The sequence below is a fragment of the Caretta caretta genome, chromosome 10 (assembly GCF_965140235.1).
Source record: "Caretta caretta isolate rCarCar2 chromosome 10, rCarCar1.hap1, whole genome shotgun sequence".
NCBI lineage: Eukaryota > Metazoa > Chordata > Testudines > Cheloniidae > Caretta > Caretta caretta.
This window is the reverse complement of record NC_134215.1, coordinates 52986707-53013200: the sequence shown is the minus strand read 5'-3', so window position 1 is coordinate 53013200 and position 26494 is coordinate 52986707. Positions and strand designations below refer to the sequence as shown.

The 26494-nt window shown below is 38.7% G+C and overlaps 1 protein-coding gene across 1 annotated transcript in view; it reads right to left on the bottom strand.

Annotated features, from left to right (window-relative positions):
- Nucleotides 1–26494, bottom strand: part of VPS13C (vacuolar protein sorting 13 homolog C) — a 188529-nt gene that overhangs the window by 5772 nt on the left and 156263 nt on the right. The window contains exons 74-83 of the mRNA XM_048868093.2: nt 25152–25291; nt 24612–24693; nt 23968–24081; nt 23330–23405; nt 20972–21135; nt 15366–15411; nt 13735–13858; nt 12775–12889; nt 2140–2231; nt 254–374 (exon numbers count right to left, since the gene is read on the bottom strand). Coding sequence (XP_048724050.2) covers nt 254–374; nt 2140–2231; nt 12775–12889; nt 13735–13858; nt 15366–15411; nt 20972–21135; nt 23330–23405; nt 23968–24081; nt 24612–24693; nt 25152–25291 — 1074 coding nt within the window. The remainder of the gene's footprint in view (nt 1–253; nt 375–2139; nt 2232–12774; nt 12890–13734; nt 13859–15365; nt 15412–20971; nt 21136–23329; nt 23406–23967; nt 24082–24611; nt 24694–25151; nt 25292–26494) is intronic.

The following is a 26494-nucleotide window of genomic DNA, read 5'->3' as shown; positions in this document are numbered from 1 at the left end:
TGTATACATCATGGGGTTGCAAATGTTAGCCAAGGGCATAATTTTGCCTGCAAAACCTTTATTAATGGAAGATGTAAGGCTGGGGTGGGGGCAAGGGGGAGGAACTCAATTTGACTTTCAGGGTGGCAGGAAAACACCACTCTCACTGTAATCACTGACACACAGAACTCCACAATGCCATTTTGATACTTTTTAAATCTAAATCATTTTTCAGAGTAGATCTGCATTTCAAAGGCATAAACATTTCTTTTACCTTCACAGTGATTTTTAGTATATTTGTTTCAACAGAAGGAGGATGTGTAAAATCTTCAAATAAATAATCCCAGTCTGTTACATGGCCTAGGATATCCACGTCTTTTACACACATCAGCCTCCTATCCAAAAGACAAAAGCAATGTGAAATATTTAACCTCGTCCTAGGACCACGACTTTATCAGAAGAAAACAAGGTTGATTTTGACTTAGAATCATAGAATATCAGGGTTGGAAGGGACCTCAGGAGGTCATCTAGTCCAACCCCCCGCTCAAAGCAGGACCAATCCCCAACATTTGCCTCTTCCCTAAAGGGCCCCCTCAAGGATTGAACTCACAGCCCTGGGTTTAGCAGGCCAATGCTCAAACCACTGAGCTATCCCTCTCGCCTTGTCCTTATATTTATAACAGACCAGTGATAATGACCCCTTGGCTCTGGAGCTGTGTTACTTGAGGGCTGTGGGTGTGGTGTTGGGACTACCTTGATAACTTGAGTATCAGGAGTACACAAAAATAGCTTATGTTTTAGACCAATCTGCATAAACAAAAAAAAAACCCAATCAGCAATTGGTTGGTTGAAAATTCAGGGTTTATCTTCATTGCCACAGCTAGCTCAAGTTGCTCCACTCAAGAGCCAGCACACAGCAAAAAACACACTTGAGCTACACAGAGCTATTTGATGAGTTGTGCGAACTCAAGCTGTAGCTGCATTCCTGCTGCATTATTAGCTGGAGCACCAGCAGCACTCAAACGTCAACCCATGTCCCCAACAGGCCAGCTAGCTTGAGTTTAAACTTAACTCTAAGTTAAGTTAAATTGAGTTTAAACATTTACCTCTAGCTACAAAATTTGTGTGTGGGGACAGGAGTCTGCTTAGGACTTACATTCCAGTTATATCTCAAGCTCACGCTGCAGTGAAGACAAGCCTTAACTTGTTACCACTATCAGGACTTCAATAGTAATTTCAACAGGCTTTTTCTACTGCATTGTGAATTTCAAGGTGGATAGGTTGTCAAAATTAACTAAGAGGGATTTTCATGTGGGTCTTGTATTTGGCAAACTTACTCCATGTGATCAGTAATATCAGAAACCAGCCACTCATTCTGTTTCTCATGTGCTCTTGGCTTCTGTTTAAGCACTTCTAAAAAAACCATCAAATCGCTCAGCTGTTTGGGTCCAAGACCATTAGGCAGTGACCTAATAAGTGATGTTCTCATTGTTCCTAAGTAGCGATTGTTATATTTCTTCCCATGTCTGTACAAAAAAGGCACAGGTGCCTCAACCGGCACATTAATGTTGGCACAGTTGTTGGAGCAAGTGCGATAAAGTAGATGTATACAGCATGTGAGTAATGTAATGTAAGAAACAAGGTTGAAATCCATTTCTCAAACAATTAGAGTTTGATTGTTACAACAATTTAGGAATTTTAGTTTCAGTATAACCTAGTCTACCTATTTGAGTAAAAGGGGCAAAACAATCATTTGGGAAACCAAACCCACAGTGCTGGAGTCCATTCATCTAATACATGAAAGAGATTATCTTTGTGGATGTTCATTTGCATGCATTGTATGCTTCCTAGTCAAGTACAGTTGCATGAAAAATGCCACAAACCACAATGACATTGATTAAGATGTATTCCCAAGCAGGTATATTAATATCAATAGAGATTTGGTTCCTTTTAAAATTTTTATAGGAACAAAATTAAGGAAGTTTAAAATATTGGGAAATAGAAAACAGGAAAGTTCACAGAAGTTTAATGTAACTTCTATAGGGCAAAGAATAATTGATTTTTATTTATCACACTAAGAGAGAGACAAAGCCCTGAAAATATGGAACTCTTCTAAAAAGCAGCTTTTGAATAGACATTAGGCTATGCTGATCGTAATACCTATTGGTAACAACAAGGTTTGTCTTCTTGCCTCCTGGAAGCACACAGTGGTATCGATAACTTTCTCCTTCCAGCTTTCTGATATGAGAGTTCTGAAAAAGGAAAACAAAGATTTAAACTGGTCATGTTTAGTCTTAAGAAAAGAAGATTGAGGTGGGACCTGTTAACAGTATTCAAATAAGTGTTATAAAGAGCACTTGATCAATTGTTCTCCATGTGCACTTAAGATAGGATGAGACAAAATGAGCTTAGTCTACAGCAAGGGAGATTTAGGTTAGATATTAGGAAAATCCCACTATAAAGGGAGTTAAGCACTAGAATAGGCTTCCAGGGTAGGTTGTAGAATCAACATCCTTGCAGTTTATTAAGAACAGGTTGGACAAACACCTGTAGGGATGATTTACGTTTACTTGGTCCTGCTTCAGCAGAGAGGGCTGGACTTGACTTCTTGAGGCCCCTTACAGGCCTACATTTCTATGATTCTAGGAACATATTTTAAATGAGCTCTCAATTTATATTGGATTTATTATTTCCAGCTCAAAAATTTATTAACATCACAGAACTATAATGAGTAATCTCATGGGAGTCTCAAACCCAAGTTAAGTCATTTTGGAGATCTGTTCAAGTCCTCAGCCACTCAAACAGGTAGAAGATTCCTATTAATTTTTTCCACTGTCATTCTTTTTCTGCCACTTGCAGTCTTGGAGCTCTCTCCTTCTGCCAAGCCTCACACTGGATCCTTTAACACAAGAGTGAGAATCCTGTGATATGTTGTTTAAAGAATATGCCTAGTTTTAAACACACAACTCAGACCATGATCCAGAGAGAGAGAGGGAGGGAGAGGTGTCCCACACAAGAAACTATCAGGTTGCATCTACTCAGCACCTCTCAGGATCACGCCTTTTATTATAAAATGTTAGCAAGTGAAATGTTAGATACAAGTATTTATGGAACATATAGGTTGAAAAAGAAGCTTAAGGAAAATGCATAGTAAATCCAACATCTCAGGTATGTTTCTGATACATAAGTAGTAGGGAGCGGAGTCTTCAAGTAACAGTAAAGTTAAAAAAATTGTTTTCATTTCCAGTGAGTTTTTATGGACTTTATTCTGTTAAACCAAGTTCTTAGAATTAGCAACGTTTTTATCTGCTGTTTAACTGAAACATGACAATTCAACAATGTAAATACTGTCTGGGGGCTGTCTGTAGACTCGTTTATACTAATGTACACTTCAAATATGTAGCATTTGAGAGATTCAGTCACTAATATTGAACCTTTATCTTTGTGATACATCACAGAAAAATGCCAGGTACTGACATTTCATAAAACACCAAAAAACCAAGCAGTCCCCTCCACGCATTTACATACACAGAGCCAATGATAATACTGAGGCTATGAAACTGATGGGGATATGACAACACATCTGTGGGCTCTGGAGAAAGCAAACAGACAAGATGACAGTAAGTTATGAAGGTAAAACTGTGAAACAAATAATGTATTTCAAGAAATGAAATCATACTGAACACACAATTTTAACTCCACAATCATATGCAGACAAACTTGCACATACTAGAAAACTTGCTTCTTGCCTTATGTGGTAAACAGTGATTTAAAATCCAAGTTCTTCCCTTGGATTAACTTGTTTCTTGTTTACAGTCTGTATGTTCTGGGGAAATGCACATGAAGTTGCTCAACTGTAAGGCAGCTTATTAAGGGCAGGGGAGGTGATTTGCTAGGGTTAAAAAGGAATGTTAATATGGCAGCCTAAGATGTGGGCTGTAAACTGCTTTATGCTCATGTACACGTAAAATATGTAGCGTTTGGGAGATTCTGTCATGGTATTCAAATTTAGACCATGTCTGTTACAAATGTAGTACATCATGAGGCATGAATCCTGCATAATTTATTTTATGATTTATCATACTTGGATGGGTTTGGCTTAAGTTTTGGCAATAGCAACTGTAAAAAAACAACATCCCTACTTTCCAAGTTCACAGAATCAACTTCACACTTTATTGCCAAGCACAAGAGATTTCAATACACAAGAATATTTGCAATATATTTTTGAATAAATGTTTAATAAGATTTCAGCTCAATACTGTCAAGGCACTGACAAACATTATTATAATTACTGTCTGAAGTCTTTATAGAACACATAGACTTCTAAGAAATAATATTTTTAATTAATAAAATGAGCAAGATAAAGCAAATCAGTGCATGTCAGTTTTTTCTAAATTAACCCAACTCCCTACACTGTCTGTTAGAATGCAGCATGCACTGTCGTCATGTGTGAAACTGATGCAACTATGTGGGGGAATGAAAGGAGTAAAGAAAACCATACATCCTCTGCTTAGAGGGATGCAAAATGGATTTGCCTTGGATAAGAATACAGCTAATGCCTATAACTGGATGCCCAGAAGTCCTTCTGTGATCAAGATAATCCAAACCTTACTTAAATTATATAACTGATTAACATGAATACTTTTAGCTCCTCATTGCTACTAATGTTACTTAATTTTCTTTGGGTCAAGTTCCAATACCCTTACTCATGCCGAATAGTTGCATATTTTGTGAGTTGTCCCACTTAAGTCAGTGGGCTACTCATGAACCTGAATGACATTCAATGGAAGAAAGGTGAAAGAATTTGGGTCCATTTTTCTTCAGTTATTCCCCTGTTAAAGCTAAATTTTCAATTCAGTATATTTCTTAAACAAATATTCACTGTATTAATGTATATCTATCAAGAACATAAAAGTTAATCTTAACTTTGCTTCTTTCTTTCTTTCTTTCTTTCTTTCTTTCTTTCTTTCTATATTCTACTGTGTAGCTACAATTGCTGTTTAGTTCAAGTAAAATACATGGAAAGGTCTCAAAGTGATCATGGTTCACATCAATACCAAGTCCATTAAAATAAGTTTCAACACTTATTTAGGTTTGCACTTCATTTTCCCATATTTAAAAATTCTTTCCAAGTACTTAAAACATATTATACATTGCAATATACATTATCTTTCAACTCAGTTAAGATGGATTAAAATTCCAGCATTTAAAGTTATACGGACTCTGTGCGCCTTTAGAGAGGGTTTCAACAACAAGACACTCCAATAAATCTTTTTTAATCCAATATCCATTTCTTTCAGTCACCACAAATCATTACAAACAAGTTTCTAATCTAGTGTAGGTTCATGTTATAACACTTTCAAACTAGACTTCTCTTTCAAACTAGACTTCTTCTGATATTCTTAAATGTGCAATGCCAAATCAAAGAAATGAGAAAGCAGGAGCTTCACATTCAAATATAGATCCAAGAAAATTCTTCACATCCCTCCAAGTTAGAGAACTAAGGCAATGTATGAATTCTGAAATACATAACCCTCAACCTATCTAATGGACTTCCTATACATCTGAAGCATCAGTGTTTTACTACTTCAATTAAATGGAGCAAAAAACATTTTGCCAGCTTCATTCCAAAGATAACTGTATGTTGTAATCTATGGGCCAAATCCTAAAGTTAGGTGTGCATATTCAATGGCTGATTGTGAAAGACACCATATCTCAAACTGGAAATGGAAACCTGCTCCTACATTTGGCCATAAATTAAATTGATCTTCTATTTTTCCTCTTTGGCTGAACAATTGCAATCCTTTTTGAAGAAACTCAAAACATCTTTGGGAATTTCAGTGTGAGACATGAGAATCCTCTTCAATTTCCTTCTTAAAACAAGCTTAAAATACTGAAAAGTGCTCAGCCTTAAACAAAAACCTCAACTTACACTTTTATGTGCAGTAGGCTAGCTGGTTATCTTGCTGCTATTTTACTAGCTTAGCAGTCTTTAGAAAAATTAAAGCCAGTTAAAGATACAGAGATGACAAGTATATTTCAAAATAAAACCACCATCTACAAATTCAAGTCAATGCCATTTCCTGTTTCTTTTAACAATTTTGGTTACATTGCTATTAATAAATCAACAAACCAACCAACAAACGTAGCTGGAAAGTCTGAGAATGCAGCATTTCATTCTCAAGAGCTCCTACGCTTTTCTAGCGCAACATCTTTTTTGGGGAGAGGGACAGATGGGAGGTCTTGGATACCTTACCTCTATGTCCAATTAACTGTTCTTTCTATAACCATTTAAGGACAGTCATTTTCAACTTTCTTACAAAACAAGACTGAAGAGCTCCAAGTTTAGCTTTTAGTTTAGAAAGTAGGTTAACTATCTACAAGAAACTTTGGAACTTCTCTGTCCCCAGTGATAATCGCATAATCATTGACTTCAGCCTACCATTTTGAAATACCCAGTTAATTTTTAGGACAATTGCAGTAATAAACAATTGACCAGCTCTACTTGGCATTTAGTTCTAAAGGTGAAAATTTATTTTCAAGAAAATTTTATATTTACTATCATTTTAAAATGCAACCATTTTTCAGTTTGTCACCATTTTTCAGTCATGTTTTTGATAGAACAATTACAAGACAGACATTTTTATTTTAAAAGGGTTTTGATAAGCAAGCAGTTTCTAGAACCTCTGATAATGTTTTTGATAAATTAAAAGATAAAGAATTTTTTTTTTTTGCAAAAAATAAAAAGTTAACCAGATCTACTACCAAAAGGGATTGGGGTATAACTGTCACTAGTTGCATTTAGGGCTGAACTGGACATTCACTAAAATCACTCCAGCTAATACAGAAGAACAATCATAGAATTGGAAGGGACCTTGAGAGGTCATCTAGTCCAGTCCCCTGCACTCAAGGCAGGACTAAGTATTATCTAGACCATCCCTGACAGGTGTTTGTCCTACCTGCTCTTAAAAATCCCCAACGATGGAGATTCCACAACCTCCCTGGGCAATTTATTCCAGTGCTTAACCACTCTGACAGTTAGGAAGTTTTTCCTAATGTCCAACCTAAACTGTCCTTGCTGCAATTGAAGCTCACTGCTTCTTGTCCTATCCTCAGAGGTTAAGAACAACAAATTTTCTCCCTCCTCCTTGTAACAACCTTTTATGTACTTGAAAACTTATCTTGTCCCCTCTCAGTCTTCTCTTCTTCAGACTAAACAAACCCATTTTTTTTTCAATCTTCCCACATAGGTCATGTTTTCTAGACCTTTAATCCTTTTTGTTGCTCTTCTCTGGACTTTCTCCTATTTGTCCACAACTTTCCTGAAACGTGGCACCCAGAACTGGACACAATACTCCAGCTGAGGCCTAATCAGCGCAGAATAGAGCAGAAGAATTATTTCTCGTGTCTTGCTTACAATACTCCTGCTAATACATCCTAGAATGACTTTTTTTGCAATAGCATTACACTGTTGACTCATATTTAGCTTGTGATCCACTATGACCCCCAGATCCCTTTCCGCAGTACTCCTTCCTAGGCAGTCATTTCCCATTTTGTAGGTGTGCAACTGATTATTCTTTCCTAAGCGGAATACTTTGCATTTGTCCTTATTGAATTTCATCCTATTTACTTTAGACCATTTCTCCAGTTTGTCCAGATCATTTTGTACACGTTCACAATCCAGTAGAGGTCACCATCCCATGCAAATTATTTCACGTTCCTATAAATGGATAAATCATTAACTATTTATTAAGTATGAAAAGTTAGCTCACTTTATCAAGAGGTTTTCTACCTTCTTTGTAAAGCACCATTATAAGCCCTTAGACAACTAAAACAGACAAGCCACTGCCTTCTCTACATATGGATTAGACTGAAATTGACTTTGTGTGTGGAGTTGCAGACGTTGTGGGGAACAGAGCAAAAGAACTCCCCACTAGTGTCATGATGCAGCAGTCAGTCACAACTGCAATTTTTACATTCTGGGCTATAGAGGGCCAAGACAACTAATGGCACAAGCTACCCCAAGACTTGTTGGTGAGTAATTGAGTCTATTCCAATCTTCTGCACTGACTAGCAGAGCTGGTCAGCTATGGACACTCTACTGTAGTGCATTCCAGAGGTTACAATCCAAGAGGCATTGTTACTGCCTCACAGCCAAAGTTCTTCTGGGATGCCAGTCTGCAGCACCCAATTCAATCAAGTGCCTTTCATGCATAATCCAGCTTTAAGACAGAACAAAACACCATCACTGGTAGTCTGGAAAGTAAGACTTTCTTCCTCAAGATTCCAAGACTTTGTCTTAATTATTTTAGAAACTTACATTTAATTTTAGAGGGGCATCCTAAATTTTATATGCCTCGTTGAAGACTGCATTTTAAGCAGGGACTTTAAGCAGGAGATGGTGGAAGCACGGTGGACTTGGTAAGGAAGTGAGTTCCAGACACAGGGGAAAAGAAATGGAAATAAGTGTGCAAAAAGAATTAGCAGCTAGGCATTCACATTAGGAAGAGTGGAGGGAGTGAGGAAGGTAGCAGATACACAGGAGTGGGGTGGTGAGACGGAGATAAAATTTGAGAAGGTCCAATCAAGTGACAATGAGAAGGTTAAATTTGTTGCAGAAGGCAAATGAACCCTAGGTATGGTCCAGAGAGAAGTCTAGGTTTTCACTGGAGAACTTTAGTTGAATTACTCAACAAGACAAAGTGAGTCAGTATTTCAGACATGATATGTTCAAGACCAGAACAAGGATTTCGGAAGCAGGAAAACAACAGCCTGGAAATGCTGTTGTGGCAAAGTGGCAGCAGGACAGTGGCAGAGAGGAGGACAGTTGAACATGTCAATGGTGCAAGGCTGGGAGACAGTGAGTATTGTGAAGCTACCAAATGCAACAGAATGAAAGGAACGAAGTCTGAGACAAATTTACACTATAGTAACTCATTTACAACTAAAAATATTCATTTTCTTAGGCTTATACTCTGGCCAATTTACTAGGAAAAAAACATGAGGACTACATTGAAATTACTCCTGGGGGAATTCTGCACCAAAAAAAAAAAAAAAAAAAGTGTTGTACACAGTATTGTAAAATTTTGAAAATTCTGCATATCTTATTTGTTAAAATACCACAATATAATCACACCAGTTTCAATTATTTTGGTAATTTATTTCAAAATACCTGTCAGCAAGTATGTCTATAACAATACAGAAAACAAAAAAGATTCAAGAAATGGTTTTTGGCAAATAGATTCCTTATTAGGCACATTAATACAGAACTTTGAGTAATAATTCATTTAAACTACAAGACAGAAACCTATTTCCTGTACCCCTCAGAAGTAGTGCAAAGGTTCAGGGGAGTCAGGGGTAACAGAGGAGCTGAGGGAGAGGCAAATAATGCCTGGGCAGGAGCCTGGGAGTGAACCTGGAGGTTTATTGGGTATGGATGGGAGAAGTATGGAACAGGTGGTTTTTTTGGGGGGGGAGTGGGTGAGGGGGGGGGAGGAGAGAAAGACTGTTAGGGAGTTGGGGAGCCTCCCCCATGCAGAACCTAGCTGACCCCTAGCCTCTCCAATTAACTCAGGCACATCTGCTCCAGTCCCCGCGTGTCCCTGCACTCCTCTTCCTGCCCATCTCCATGTGTACCTGCACCCGCACTCAGCCACTACCCTCCCCCATCCTCATGTTTTCCTTGCATCCCCCCATGCCATCCCCATGTGTTTCTGCACCTCCACTCCCATTCAGCCCAACGCAATATTGTCACCACACTAGCTCCCAGGCCCCACCCATCTGTTCCCCCCGCTAGCTCTTCTGAATGCCTGTCTATATAACCCCCACCCCCAGCAGCCCCGTCTGCCCACGCTGTCTATCCCTCCCATATCCCTTGTCTTCCCACCTGGCCCCATGGCAGGATACTATGATGGGGCAGTAGCTGCCCCGCTCCCTCTCTGCAGCTGGCTGCTCTGGCCCTGAGCTGGCTGCCCACTCTGACACCACAGCAGCCCCTGGTGTGCAAAAAGGTGTAATTGCAGCGCCTCCCCAACATAATATGTTTTCTGCAGGGGGACATGAATTCTGCACGTGCAGTGGTGCAGAATCCCCTCAGAAGTATGAAATAAAACATTTATGTTTCACTAATTGTAAGATTCTGACAAATTTAGCTCAAGAAATTTCAAAATTAGGACTCAGACTGAGTTATTATGCAGTGTTGTGACAAGTGCAAGCTTTTTATGAGAAACGGTGATTTAGTTTAAAGGCTAAGACTCCTTTACTAAATGTCCTATTTTCCCTCTAAGGCTCAACTCTGTATTTGTTTGATCATTAAAACAGCTCATGTGTGCTATGCTACACTACCACCCTGATTTCTATAACCTCAAAATGTACAGCAACAGCGTTGGGTGGTGAAGAGAGCTGTTTCACAGCGACCTTAGAATTTCCTAGCTTTCGACAGAAAGAAAATTCAATATGGAAAACTATGTACAGCAATATTTTTTTTGAATAATATTATCAAAACTTTAATCCACAAAAAATAGGTTAAACATACAAATCTTAGAGGCTCCATATATTTATAGCAGCCAGTTTCCAACATTAATTGTGCTACTTCTTTCCTTTTCATGTACCAAAAGCGTTTTCCCCACATAACAGACCAGGAAGTCTAACACTGCACTGAAAAGTGTTTTTAAGTAATAGAGTGAAAAGCACACACCTAGAACTAACATATTTATATTTTTATTTAATATGGTATGACAAACATGAATTTTAAAAAAAAATCTGCTTCTGCACTAAGTTTAAGATAGTATTGTTTTACAAAAGATTGCAACTATTTAATATTGAGAATTTTTGAGAGGGGAACTGAAAAAAATTCACGCTAGTGCAGAGATGCACACAAGCACCACAACAAGCCCAGAAAAGAAGTGTTGAGTATTGATCACAATTGTATTGATCACAATCTTATAAATAATGTTTAAGACAAATGTCTGAAGCCAGTAAAATTTTTTGTCAACAGCGTTTATGCATAAAACACAGAACAGACATTTTGTTGCTAGTAAGATTAATTATTGGTTTCCCTAATATGAAATTTCACAAATCAAGGAGAGACTCGTGGCTTCACTCACGCTAAAAAAGTTGGCATTTACATACTAGGGATTACAGTTTTAAATGATGTGCAGTAGTATGTATATGCATCGCATAAAATGGAATACAAAAAGTTTATTTGGGGCAAAGGGCAGAGTTAACCAAGCCTTCTGTTCCTTGATTGGAAGAACATATCATATAGAAGATTATTCATTTTTCAATATGAACATGGAGTCATGTGGCTAGTCAGCAGTGTCAAGGGCAGACCTATAGCAACTTATTTAAACCATGAATGGAAGCATTTTATCGGATATATTTTCAAATTTTATATCACCGACTCATGAAATTACAAAAGCATTTTCATACACAGGAGCAAATTTTTTATTCATTTTTAGTAGCCATGCTTACTTTCTTTTCTTGGCATTTTTAAGCAAGATCCCTATATAAATACCCTCCAGAGAATGCTGACTATTCAAGAAGCATTTATCATCTACACTACCTTGAATATTTCTTTCGTGACCACTTTATTAACACTTGCCATTCAGAGCTCAGAAGTAAGGCCCAACGTCATTTTAAAAACACGCAAGAGGAAATGATTTCATGTTAGCATGTACTACCGTCCAGTCTTACCCTTTAGACTGTAACCGGTAAATTATTTTGTTCTTACTATGAATTGGGTAATTTAAAGTGCCATTCAACTCCTACATAGAGGTTCTAATAGAAGTCAATGAATAATTTGAGTTTCTTTTATGGAATCATGCCCTTAATCTAAATTCTTAAAGGCCCATGAAGGAAATCATGAAAAAATATGGAAAATGTTTACTCCATTATTCCAGTTCTTGCTGCGTATGCAAGGAGAGAGAGAGAGAGAGAGGGGACAACATTAGAAACCCATGCCGAGGGATCACAAACGATATCTACAGGAAATAAATGCAATCATCAATAATTAAGTTTCAGTCTTAAATGCAAGTTTAAATGCAAGTTTAAACTTGCAATTTAAATGCAATTTAAACTTGCAATTTAAATGCAAGTTTCAGTCTTAACTTAGAAGTAAACATTTTAAATCACTTCTTTTGTTCCAGTATTTTTTATGTTTTATCATAACCAATACTTCAGCTAAATTACATTTGAAATCTCAGCCAGCATGTTCTTAAAGTGCTCTTCCTGTTTGCTGTCTTGTTGCATTTACTCAAAATTAACTGGATTAAAATTCCCCAGTATATGAGAAATAGCATTCATTGTCAATATGGCACCCATGTCTAACACCATGCAGGCGGTCAACCAGACTAGACCATCATATGCGTTGTGTAGCTTTTAGCACACTACCATTAAAAACCACAGTTTGAAAACATGGGAAACATAAGGAACAGGATTAACCTCCTAAATATTGTCCCACAATAGACTGTCCCACAAATGCTAAAATATCTTCACACACCCCCTTTTTTAAGCGAGGGTCATGGTGATATATTTAACACAAAATGACGAGATGAGCAACTGGTAAAACAGAATATTGAAAGGCTGTGCAGTAATCTGATTTACTCTGCATAGCACATATCTAGTTCTTCATTGTGACTAAAGCTTGCACTGGATGGCAATACATAGGCATATTTTATAAACTGAAATAAATATCCAGGTCCCTTTCCCAAAGTAGCATTTTAATAATATACTGCATTAAGCGCCTCAATGGTTAGAAAATTTAGGCTGTACTTATGTTAACAATGCAACTCCTACCTGAAATAAATCATAACCTTCAGCTTCACGCCTGTCATATGGCCGGATAATGCCATCTTCGTGAATGTGACGTGGAGGACGGAGACTAGATACCTCTTCAGTTGATTCTGCCACCCTGTCAAAGACCAACAATTTCAACGCGTTCAGACCTGGTACAGACTTCGCACCAAAATTGTTTTTGTTACTTGCATTTCTTTTATTTCTTTTACTAGTTTAGTCAGCACAGATTTTTAAATAAGTTATTTAGAATTCATCTCCTCAAACCTTGAAAGATCCTGCTCATACTTGCTAGCTAGCCATGAATTATCCAAAATTATTTGTGTGTCATGGCACTCTATATCATCGCCCTATTGCATGAGTCAGACAATTATGAAACTACATGTCTATGGGAGAAGTTTCTTCCAAACTCTAAGTCATTATTGACTCTTCTATAGCTTGCAAAAAGTTTTTCAGTTGCAGTTTCAAAAGTGCATAAATGATTTAGGATTACAAGTCCCACTGACAGTCATTGCAGTGGTCTAGGTATTACAGCAGGGTAAAGTGAGAGATGGCTGTGAGCATTCAGGAGTTGAAAAACAACATTTTTAATTACTGAGTGTTCTATGTTTTTATTTAGTTTTTACAGCCTTGTATGGACTTTTAGTTGGTACACCATAATACAGGACTTTCATTTTATTTTTCATGTTTGCATGGAGCTGATATAACCTCCATATGACACTGTAGTATATTAAGTTATACTGTAATAGCGTCAGTCTCAGGTGGTTGTAGCACTCTTCCTTCACCTGGCACCTAACAAAGCATCACCATGGCGCACTCTCAGTCCTCCTGATGCAGCTTGTACTTTAATCACATCAAATGGCAAGCAAACATATGTTACCACTGTATCTCTAATCACACACTCCACATACCTGAGAACATTTGGTAAACAGACAATCACTAACTTCCACCCCATCATTTTACCTCTGAATTCCCTGGAAGGTACTGCTTGCCATATCTACGATGCCACCTGTCGGGCGGGCCACAACACCTACAAGCCCTTTTCCAACTCCTTTGAAGAATCCAGCTGCACCTTCCTTTTTAGCCCCTTCAGAAAAGAAAATACAGTATTAGTTACATACCCTTGCAGAAGATCCAAATTCTAAAGTTAATCCACCTCCTGCTTTATGAAGACTTAACTTTAATTAGAACAATTCTATACCTGAAACATTCCAAAATTGCTGGTTACATGCAGTTCAGCTCAGAAAAAATACTATGTATTAATGACACCTTTTGCTTTACGGAACCTTCCCAGTCTGTGTTTGGTAACATAGTTGTTCACCTTAAATCTCATTAGCCCTTCAGAACCAACATAGCTAAGAGAGGGTGAATGGGATTCTTCTTTCTTCTACATTATCAGAATTGTTTACTAAAAAAAAGTTACAATTATCAGAGCCAGTTACGCTAGTGCACTTCCATTGAAGACAATTCTCCACAGGTCTGATTAAGAGCAAAATGTGAAGACTGTAGATTTACGCAAATGCAACTAAGGTAAGAATTTAGCTTCCAAAACCATTCGCATTGGTAATGATGCACGAGAAAAAGAACCAAATGACTGTGTGTAGTTTTTTTATACCATTTTTACAGAATCACTGCTCAGAAGAGAAGAACAATTCACTTAATTTATTAGCAACCAGCAAAAATCAGGTGAAATTTAGTGCTATTAACTGACTAATATTTAGATGGTTCTTCTGTAAACATTTAAGGAATTGGGATTGTATATCTGTGAGTGTCCTGATTCCCTATCTAAATGCCAGATTTAAAAGAAGCAATTTCACCTATTTTTTAATCTCCTTTATTCTTTTTTACCATGCCTCATATTGATAGAGTGAAGCAGGCTTAAAACAAAAAAACTACCTGACAGGTTTAAGCACAAGCCAGTTAAGCTTCCCAATTAAAAGAAACAGCAGAAACAGACCAAGTGGTTAAAACAGATGTTATGTCTAGTGGGGCTCCCACTCTAATTATTCTTTACCCTGTCACTTAAACAACAACAAAAATACTACCTGTTCTATTATTCAACATCTAATTGTACACACACACACACACACGCATGTGCCACCTATGGGGTGAAATACATTAATGCATAAAGGTCTATTTCTCTACTTCTTTGCTGGTAGAGATAGTTACTCAAGCTCAGCTTTATACAGTTAATTTGCTGATATAGAGGAAACTCTGCTGAAATTGTCCAACAGCAAAAATTTACATGCCTGCTGTAAATATGACCGTTCAGAGAAAGTTTTCGTTTTAAACTTATTCATACGCAGCTGCACATGATATTATGTGAACTGGTCTGTCAAAGTCTGCATGTGAATTTGCACAAGAACCTTTAGTAACAACTGTAAAAATATCTGAAATCAAAACTTTAATTTTTACAAATGACATGATTTTAAAAATGTTACTTTTCTTCAGAAACACAGAAATAATGAGCTCAGACCTAAATAAGTACTATCATGTTTAAGTCAATATTTCTCAATAGAAAGTAAGTTATAAGTAGCACAGTGTGTTAGCCTTCTGAAGAATGGACTTTAGGTTTACTAATAATTTTTGCCTACCTTCTACAGGTTTAGTGATTATTCCAGTCACACCACCAACAATACCCTGAAAGAAAAATGAGAGTTTCATTGTCAACACTTGAAAGCCAGAACTGCTGAAGCACGATTCAGCCACTAGGTGTCTCTCCTGCTGTGTTTTAAAATTAACATTTAGGCAAAGCGTTCAAATGGGATCTTTCCTGAGGCTTATTTTTGTTTATTATGAATTCCTGTTGACATGATCATCATGAAAGAAAACATCTTTGGAATAATTAGAAGGCACAGGGAACTACTAAACTGGACACAGAGACGATCCCTGACAGATAACATGCGAGAATCTTAACTTAACTGTTGTTTTGCACTACCAGTCACTATTCCCTGGCTGTTCTGTAGCCTATGTCACAGGATGTGACCCACAGATCACTGGGGCCAACTGGCAGAGGACATATACAGCAGTTTACAGAGATCCCCGATGTAATCATTCACCAAAGAGTGGGGGCATGTGAGGTCTCTACCAAGAGCTCGTAGCTTACTGGTCATCATAATAATTGCAAAATGTATGTATAATGATAGTTAAGGAGTTACGTGTCTTTACTGAAAACTATGTTCTTAAGGTATATAAGTTAACACAGGTCATCAGAGGTGATAAACAGTATCTAATCAGTAGAAGGGAGTAAACACTTCTCTCTCTGGCTGGTTATCTTGTACTGAAGGCCTTCCAATTGAAGTACATTTGCAGTAATGAGCCTGATGCTAATGAAAAGCTTGTAGAGTCAATGAGGAAGGAGCACACAGGGAAAACAACTAGCAGGGGGATCCTGGTTATAAATAAAGAATGGATTGTTGTGGGACAACTTGAGGTGGAGAGAGACATCCTTCACTGAGCATAGCTTTTTTCATGAAAAAGGGATCACAGCTTACCTGGCTGAGAAACACTAGTGAGCAATATTATAAGACACAACAATAACTAGTTAACTAAGCCTAGGTTATGGCATACATGTTATAAGGGCTTCTGTACAGATAGTGTGCTGCAAGTCAGGATGTAAATTTACAGCATACTAGCCTCCAAAGCACTAACTGGCCATGCAGACTCTTCTACCACGCATTACAAGTTCTCTAAGCCAGAGGGCACTTGGGAACTTCTAGCACACTTTGCTATCATGAACTAAAAGTTCTCCACATCAGAGTCCACACAGCCAGTTAGTATGCAGCAGGTTTGTGCACTGTAGAGTCACATCCTGGCTTGCCACTGAGGCCTTGTCTACACTACAGGGTAAATTCAATCTAAACTATGCCATTTGAGTTACGTGAACAGCGTAATTCAAATCAACGTAGCTTAGATTTACTTACTGTGGGATCCACACTACACTTCTCTTCTCGATCAGGTGGAGTACAGAAATCAACGGGAGAGCAGTCTGCAGTCAATTTAGTGGGTTTTCACTAGACCTGCTAAATTGACCGCCAATGCATCGATTGCCACTTGTTGATCCCCCGGTAAGGGTAGACAAGCCCAAGTCTTCTCTAGGTAAGCCCTGATTCAACATGTATCGCAACAGTACTTTGCCTAATCTTAAGTGAGTGCTTTTAGAAATATCCAAAGTACAGTAAAGTCTTTTAGGAAAGGAGGTTACTAATATGCTGAATAGTTTTATAAAGTAAACAAAAGAAGTAAATTAATGCATTAGGCAGTACCCCAACCACAACAGCACTAAAAAGATTAATGCTTAAGATTGGCAGTGCAATACAAGAATAGCAAACAGGCTTTTACAAATTTGTCAGTAAACAAGATTAGAAAAACACATGTCACGCTATGTACGCTACTGAGCAAGTTTGGGAAAGTAAAATGAGTTTTTTCTTTTGATTATTAACAATTATTAACAATTCCTAATGTGCTTAATTTGCATTTCATGTAACAAATAATTCTAGCATAAAGATGATAGGTATGATTCAAAACCCACATAAACAACAGACACTGGACGTAAACACAGCCTTTCATCTCCTAGGAAGAATTTCTCACTTGAGATAAAATGGATCACTTGGGCACTTAGCATCCATTCCAGAGAAACCTCGTGTACATGCATTTCAGAGAAACCTTGCGTAGGTAACGTCGTATTTATTTTGTGGTCATTTGTTCTATGATCATCAGACCCTTACCAGATTTTTAAAAAAAAATCAGTTTGTTGCATGTTACTGCAAACTTCAGATTTGAAGCTTGTTTTTCTTCTCTGGTGAACCAAATGATTAGTGATCCAAATTTGCACATGAACCTTTTTACTGCATCTTATAGTTGTTTCTGTCATAGACAATAAAGGTGGACACAGCCTTCTTCAACTGTTCACCTGGGGAGTGAATTCTTCCAAAACTGAACATAACTAGTAACTTATTTACATATGTAATTATAGGTGGAGCTGAGAGTGCTGCCTGTACTTAAGGCTGCCCCAACACTTCCTATTATGACACAGTTTTCAGTTTTTCTAACCGGCCACAACCTGAAAAATTTCAGCTGAAGTTTTACATGCTGGGTCTCTGACTCACATTCAACTTTTTTTTGGAAAGTTTTAGCAAAAATATTACAGCTGCTTCTGAAAACAAGACTGGGGGAAATATTTTTGCCCATGTTAAAAATATTTTTACAAGTGTTTAATTTAGAAGCTCTAGTAGCGTCTCCATGCTTTGGAGCAATGAAAGGTGTGTGTACCCCAACATACCTAGCAGCATCTGCAAGAAAGACAGCAAAAAAGCTTAACTGATACCAAAACCCAGCTTGGAAGGGCTGCAGGGATACAGTCTGTAGTCTCTCTCTGGGGGATAGAAAAGACAGGATATGATCCAGGGAGACAGCAAGGTGTCTGAGGCAGCAGACCTTGGCTGCCAGCTTCAAAATTCCTGGGTTTCCGTACCAGTCACCAAGGTAGCTGGGACCGTAGCACTGATCCTGTGGATTTGTGACAACCTCCAACCACCAAGACAGATGGAAGGCCCACTGTAAAGACTATTGCTGGGTGTGACTGTTACCCTGGAAGGGGTGGATTAAAGCATAACCTGGCCAGAAGGCGAAGTTGCAGGGAGAGAGACCACCACAACGATGGAGTAACTATAGGCAGGGAGTGCCATAGACAGTATGCCGCCACGCCTGGCCACAAGGAGGTGGCTCCTGAGGTGAATGAACCACTCTGCAAGCAGGGACTTGAAATTTGGCAGGTGGGTCACACCCTAGGGTTGGCAATCTGCTTCCTTTGTGGTTTCCGTGAGAAACAGCCCACATTTGGCCAAATTATTACCTTCCTGAAAATCTCAGTTCACAAGCGCTCAGTAGAGATTTTTTTTTTTTTTTAAATAATCTGGCAGCTAAATTCTCTTAAGAGTCTATCTGTATTTTCCATGCTCCATCTCCTCACGGGTCCTGTGTACCGAGCAGACTGGGCAAGACCATCTTGACAGCCATTGAGTATGTTCTAGTCCAGGGAGGCAGGGGCTGAGAAGCACCTCCACTTGAATTGCTCCTCCCAACTGCCAGGAGCCCCTATGGTGTGGCACAGGAACTGAGAGAAGAGATTCTCTCCTGTGCTTCCAATGCTCCCCCTGGTGGTGGCCAAACAATTTTGTAGAATCAGCAGCCTAACTCAATGCAGAGAGAGCAAGAATCAAAGTGGGGTATGGGAGAGAAGGAGAAGGCAGTTTGGACAAGGAGCCCAGGGTGGGGAGAAGACTGTGAGCCAGTGTGTGGGGACACATGTACTCTGACAGGGAGCCCAGGGACAAGGAGACCCAAGGGTCAAACTGAAACAAGAAGATGGGGGAACATGGCGAAGTGTGAAAGAGACTGGACTGAAACAGAAAAACTGGAGGAGATGGGACAGAAGGTCTGTAACCAGTAGAGGAATACTCCTCTCCAGAACCTACAACAGAACTCAAGATTATATACACATGGAGGAATAGGTAAACATAGGTATAACAATATTTCTATAGGTAATATTATATACCTGTCCCGCCATGTGTACTCCCCAACTGATGAGGGATGCATCCATGGTCAAGGTCTTTGTTGGGAACAGGGAGTTGAATGGTTCCCATACGTGCGCATACACATTTTTCATCTGTGTTCCCACCAATTAAAAGAGTATAAGAACCTTTGGGGAACCCTGACTAGCAGGTTGAGTCTATGCTTGAACCAGGGTATGTACAGTCAGTAACCAAGCCTTCACACATCGGACACGAAGCCCAGCTAACGGGATCACATTAGGTGCTTGTGGCTATATGATCCAACAGTGCCAGGATTGTATGGACATCCTGAGGGTCATTGGGGTTCACTGTATGAGACTGATGGAGAGGAACTGGCCATCTGGTAAATATATCCTGGCAGTCACAGCATCCAACCTCATCCACAACCGTGGCTTCTGGGGTGGATTTCTTCAGGTTCACCCTCAATCCAATCTGTCAAAGAGATCTAGAAGCCCAGTAGCTGCTTCTTACATTTTGCAGTAAGATTGTCCCTCTAGGAGCCAGTCCTCTAAGTAAGGGAATACTGTCGCTGCTTGTCAGCAGAAGTAACCTGCCACCACTGACAGCATCTTGGTGAACATTCTTGGTGTTACCCTGAGTCCCAAGGGAAGAATCCTGTACTGATCGTGTTTGTTGGGTATATGGTGAACATGTGCAACCTGAAGGGCACTAACTACACATAGGGACAATCAGGAAAGAATTAGTCATTCCAGAGATAAAGATATAAAAACCAGTAAGTTTCAGGCAACAAGAAACTTGCTAGCCAGGGGGAAGGGGAGTTAAGTGGTTGGAAGGGGCCTGAGTCTGTCCTTCCCTTTGGCCCTTCATCTTTACTGCTATGGGGGAAAGTGCGAAGTCATATAAGGAATGGAGTGGAAGCCTCCTTCCTTCTCTGTTCCCGATATAGCTATTATCTATAAAATATATAAATTGCATGGTTCTTCACACTTACCCATCAAGATAGATTTTTTAAAAATAAAATACCCTTGATATGAGCCTCCTACTTTGCAAAAACTAGTTACAAAAAGACAGTAGCTCATAACTACTATAATTGATATTCTTTCAGAAGCATTTAGCATATTTGTGTTAGATCTACAGAAGTTGATAATAATGAGTAGTAATACTTAGGACTTATAGGACAGTACTATTGTTAACTAGAATTTCACTTACTTATGATCAGATATCTCTTGGATTTTAACTCCCAACACTCCCCTGTTCTGCCTCATGTCACATATCTATAGTATTAGGTGTCCTATTTTTCAAAATACTTGCATCATTGTCATGAACAGAACACACTTCAGAATCTAAAGTACATTACATTTCAGAAATGTTGAAGCAATTTGTCTACATATACTTCCTCTTCAGATATTTTTTTAAAATGTAAAATTTTTTTATGACACTCCCAGGTGGATTCTAGAAGAAACAGAAAATAGATCACCTTACGATAATATCCAGTACTCCATGCAATGTAAATGGACTTTAATTTTTTTCCTTCAGTTTCTGCTTCTTTTATTAGTTCATTAACTGAATATGGAGGATGCCATTAAATTGTTTCATACATGCAGTTAATGATTTTCTAGCACAGACCCAACTGTCAGTTCACTGTAGGTTTAGTTTGAATTTCATACCCGTAAAAAGCCTTTTCCTCCTTTGGCCAAACTGTCACCAAAGTCCTTCGGCTGACGGCCCATCTCCTCTCTCCGTTTTTGCTGGTATTCTTTGTCCATAGTTATAGCAGCCAAGCCTTTTCCAACGGAACCAGTGATCCGAGATACCACCCCGGCAGCGCCCCCTGTCAGCCAAGGAGAGATTAAGTCGCATGGCTCCTTGTTTATATTTAATAATGGACAAACCATAATGTACAATTTAAATTGCATGCAATTCAGAGGAATCTTTCTGTGCTAAAGTTGACAATATGATAATTTAGTAAAATCATCAGACAAGAAGCATGGAATACCATATTATCTTTCAAGCAACAGGCTCCAGTGTATAGGCATGAAACTTATTGCAGCAAAAGACAAATATTTCATATTGACCTGGCATGCCTTGAAATATTTTTAGCACAGAGTCAGGTTCCATCCTCTGTTACCTGACTTTTTCCAACAACTGATACAGTATTTAAAATAGATGCTTTAATAAATTAGCCAAAGCAATGGTTGGTCTTGGATATACTATTCTCCAAAAAATGTCTTCGAAGTCTAGTACTTATCACTGGTTTATCATCCCAGCACTGACAATGAATTCTACATTTTCATAAATTAGCTGCCTTTTTCTCCATCATGCTGAAATCTAGGAACTCTCAATTAATTGTGTTTGCTACTAATAATCTTCAAATGAACAAAGCTTTTATGGAATGAGTGGCAGACTTTACAACACCTAGCACAGAATCATAGAATTGCATTCTGCAGGACTGGAACGGACTTTGATAGGTCATCTAGTCCAGTCCACTGCACTGAGGAAAGACTACCCAGATGATTCCTGACAGGTGTTTGTCTAACTTATTCTTAAAAACCTCCAACAACAGAGATTCCACCACCTCCATAGGTAATTTGTATCAGTGCTTAACCACCCTTACACTTAGGAAGTTTTTCACAATGTCGAGCCTAAACCTCCCCTGCTGCAGTTTAAGCCCCTTTACTTCATGTCTTGTCCTTAGTGGTGATGGAGAACAATTTATCACCCTCCTTTTTATAACAACCTTTTACAAACCTATAACAACCTTCTGCCTTTTCTGAGAGGGCTTTGATGGGGAACCTTCTCTCCTGAAGGTACTCAAAGACTTATGTCCCCCCTCAGTTTTCTCTTCTCCAGAACAAACAAACCCGATTTTTTCAATCTTTCCGCAAGGTCATGTTTTCTAGCCCTTATATCATTTTTGTTGCTCCCCTGGACTTTCTCCAATTTGTCTACATCTTTCCCCACGTTTGGTGCCCAGAACTGGACACAATACTCCAGTTTAGGCCTTATCAGTGCTAAGTAAAACGGAAGAATCACTTCTTGTGTCTTACTTACAACAGTCCTACTTATACATCTGAGAATGAAGTTTGCTCTTTTTGAAACTGTATTACATTGTTAACTCATATTTAGTTTGTGATCCATTTTAATAAAGTACCCCTTCCTAGGCAGTCATTTCCCATTCTGTATTTGTGCAGTTGATTATTCCTTCCGCATCATAGTACTTTTCATTTTCCTCACTGAATTTCATCCTTTTTATTTCAGACCATTTCTCCAGTTTGTCAAGATGATTTTGAATTATAATCTTGTCCTTCAAATCATCTGCAACCTCTCCGAGCTTGGTATCATACACAAACTTGATAGAAGCGTATTCTCTATGCCACTATCTAAATCATTTATGAAGATATCGAATAAAACCGGACTCAGGACCGATACTTACAGGACCCCACTTGATAGGTCTTTCTAGCTTGACTGTGGACCATTGATAACTACTCTGGAGTACAGTTTTCCAACCAGTTGTACACCCACCTTACAGTAGGTTCATCTAGGCTATACTTCCCTGGTTTGTTTATGAGACGGTCACGTGAAACAGTTTTAAAAGCTTCACTACAGTCAAGATATATACCACATCTACTGCTTCTCTCCTATCCACCAAGCTTGTTACCCTGTCAAAGAAGAATATTAGGTTGATTTGACAGGATTTGTTCTTGACAAATCCATGTTGACTGCTACTTATCACCTTATTATCTTCTAGGTGATTATGAACAGATAGATACTATATTTGCCCTTTTCCAGTCCTCTGTGATATCTCCCATCCTCCATGAGTTCTGAAAGATAATTGCTAATAGCTCAGAGATCTCTTCAGCCAGTGTTTTCTATCACAGCTTCTGCCATGATTCCCATATTAGTGTTTTGAAAATCCTTCTCAACCCAATTAAAATAGCAAAAGCTCTACAAAGACATTTGGTCATACAGTACAAGAACTAAGTTAACAAGTACTTTTGTCAATGACAAAGGTACATGATACATACCTACTGTGTGACCAAGAAGACTCTTTACACCAATCACAAAGCCCTCAGCAAATTCTTCAGGTCCTTGAACAGCTCCCTAAAGATGAAATTTACTATAAATTAAAATACAGAGAGAGAGAGAGAGAGAGAGAGAGAGAGAGAAACAAACCCCTCTCTTCATCCTACAGCTCTTCAAGAATCAAATGGCAACTGCTGTGCATTGGAAAATGTCTGTTCATTTAGGGTATTTCTACACTGTGATAAACCCATAGCACTGAGTCTCAGAGCCGAGGTCAGCTGATGGGCTCACCGGGCTCGGGCTTCAGGGCTAAAAATAGCAGTGTAGATGTTTGAGGTCAGGCTAGAGCCCAAGCTGTGAGACCCGCCTGCCTTGCAATGTCTCAGAACCGGAGTTCCAGCCCGAGCCGAAATATCTACACTACAGTTGCATAGCCCACAAACCCAGCAAGGCACAGTCAGCTAACCTGGGCCAACCGCAGCCATCCCATGCATCTTCTGTTACGTTATAGACATACCCTTTAACAAGACATTTCTTCGAGTAGCAAGTGCCACGATTTCCCAATTCATCAGGTTCAAAAATATTTTTAGCAACCTATAGCTAACTGACTAATACAGTGACCTAAAAGAAGAAATCATACCTGAAAAGGCTCATAGAAGAAAGCTTCCACACCCTCAGACAAACCTCTGATTAAGCCAAATGGATTTCCCAGGACATCTAAACCCAGTACAAGAACATACATCTGCTTCAAGAACTAAATGAAGAACAAAAGTGGACATAGTACATATCAGCTCTTTTTTAATATACTACCCAAGTTAGAATTAAAATCTATAGAACATAGTTTTTAAATCTTCCAAGCGCAAGTAAGATGGTGTTAAAACAGTGGCTTAGCAGAAGTACTGCATAATGCTACAGACCAGGACAAAAGCACGACATAGGCACAGGAGTAAGCATGCTCTACTTGAGTGACTGTGAAAGAGTCTGGCTATGGCAAAAGATGCTGTACATGTACAAGTAGCTCCAGCAGAATGTCATGGTAGATGATGAGTCTAGTACCATATTTGATACAGGTGGGCAAAAGTAAAAACAGAAACTGTTGAAACTGAAATCCACTTGAAGTAGAGGTAATTCACGTTTAGATGCTTTGCCACAGAAATGACTATGAACAATGGATTTGTAAAACTAATAGTTTATACCCAAATAAGCACAAAAGCTTCACATTCCAGACAAGCATATTTATCCTAAAAATATGTTTAAAAAGTAGAATTCACTGAATGAACTTACTTGTTCACTATAATGTGTAACAACTCTCCTTATCAGCTCATCTTGCCTGTAAAACTGATACTTAATTTCAAAGAAAGCAAGTCTGAAAGACAAATAGCAACATTTAATAGCTGAAACAAAAATCTCTTATTGATTTATTACTTGAGATTAGAGTATTTAAATTTACAAAATTATTTAACTAACCTATACCTTTTATTGTGCATTATTCAGTGAGGTAGCTAGAGCACTACTTGAGACACTTGTAGGAAGCGAAGGCTACCAAGGGATGCAGTGCAAGGGTTTAGAACAATTAGATACTCTTCCTTTCCCATTCATCTCCTTCCCTCTGAGGATCTCAAGTCCACTTTTAAAAATAACACAAACACACTTTCCATGCATGTGACTGTACTTGATTACAAGGCAATTAAATTCATTCTAAATAGTTAAATCAGACCAATCATTTACTGACTACTGCTGAAGAACTGAAATACCTAAAAGGATTCACTAACTCTATTTACAAATTTAACAGTCAAAATCTATTAATCAGAAGTATCAGCTTACTTAAATATAAGATCATCCACATCAGTCAGAGTAGCCCCAATACTTTTCAATAGCAAGTTGACTGAATGAATAGCGATCATTTCTTTTTTGTCCTTATCTGATTCTTCTCCACCTGAACCCAAAGACAGACTCAAATGCAACTACAAGACAAAAATATTTGTAAAGAATGAAATCAACAGGTATGTATGAAATCCAACAATCATGTTTGTAAATTATTTATAGTTGACTTGGTTTTTAAAAATTGCACTAGTTGAACAGCTACACCTGCAATGCACTTAAAAAACAGTGATCAGGTTCCCTTAATAGCTCTTTTGTTCACCCACGTGTAGAGCCATGCACGGATACAAAATTTGGATCTGCACCCATCTGCAAGTGGCAAATATGCTTCGCGGATATATGCAGATATCCACAGATTTGCAGGGCTCTACCATGTGCACAGTAAAACTCAAACAAAATCCTCTGTTTATAAAAACTGTGAGAATAACACGTTTATTCACAAGTCATGATGACATCAATCATGTTCACAGACAGAAAATAATGTGGAATATAAGTGGGTCCCGATGGAAATTAGTACTAGCAAAAAAGGTTTGTATTTTAACTAGCCTGAATATAGCTAGCAAATAAATACATCTTTTTTCCAACATTCTTCTCTGGAACTGCACATTTCACAGTGTTGGCAATACAAGATTTAAGTTCTGAGTCTCTTCAAGCAAAAAATGGTTACCTTTCATAACTGTTGTTCTTCGAGATGTGTTGCTCATGTCCATTCCATTCCATTTGTGTGCACGCCCATGTGCACAGTAGTCGGAGACTTTTGCCTTAGTGGTATCTGTAGGATCAGCTGTGGCGCCCCCTTGAGTGCCATGCTCATGCATTGGTATATTAGGCACCACTGATCCTATGCCCTCTCAGTTCCTCCTAGCCTGCAACTCCGACAGAGGGGTAGGAGGGTGAGTAATGGAATGGATATGAGCAACATATCTCAAAGAACAAGAGTTATGGAAGGTAACCGATTTTTCTTCGAGTGTTTGCTCATGTCGATTCCATTCTAGGTGACTCTCAGGCAGTATCTATGGAGTTGGGCTCAGATTTCAGAGTTTTGTGGCTTGCAGTACCGCCCTACCAAAGCCAGCATCGTCCCGGGCCTGCTGGGTCAGTGCGTAGTGGGACGTAAATGTATGGATGGACGACCAGGTGGCCACCCTGCAGATGCCCTGGATAGGTACAGGGCTCAGGAAAGCTGCCAAAGAGGCCTGTGCCCTGGTCAAGTGGGCAGCGACAACAACTGGCGGTGACACCTTCGCTTGATCATAGCAGAAGCGAATGCAGGCGATGATCCTAGA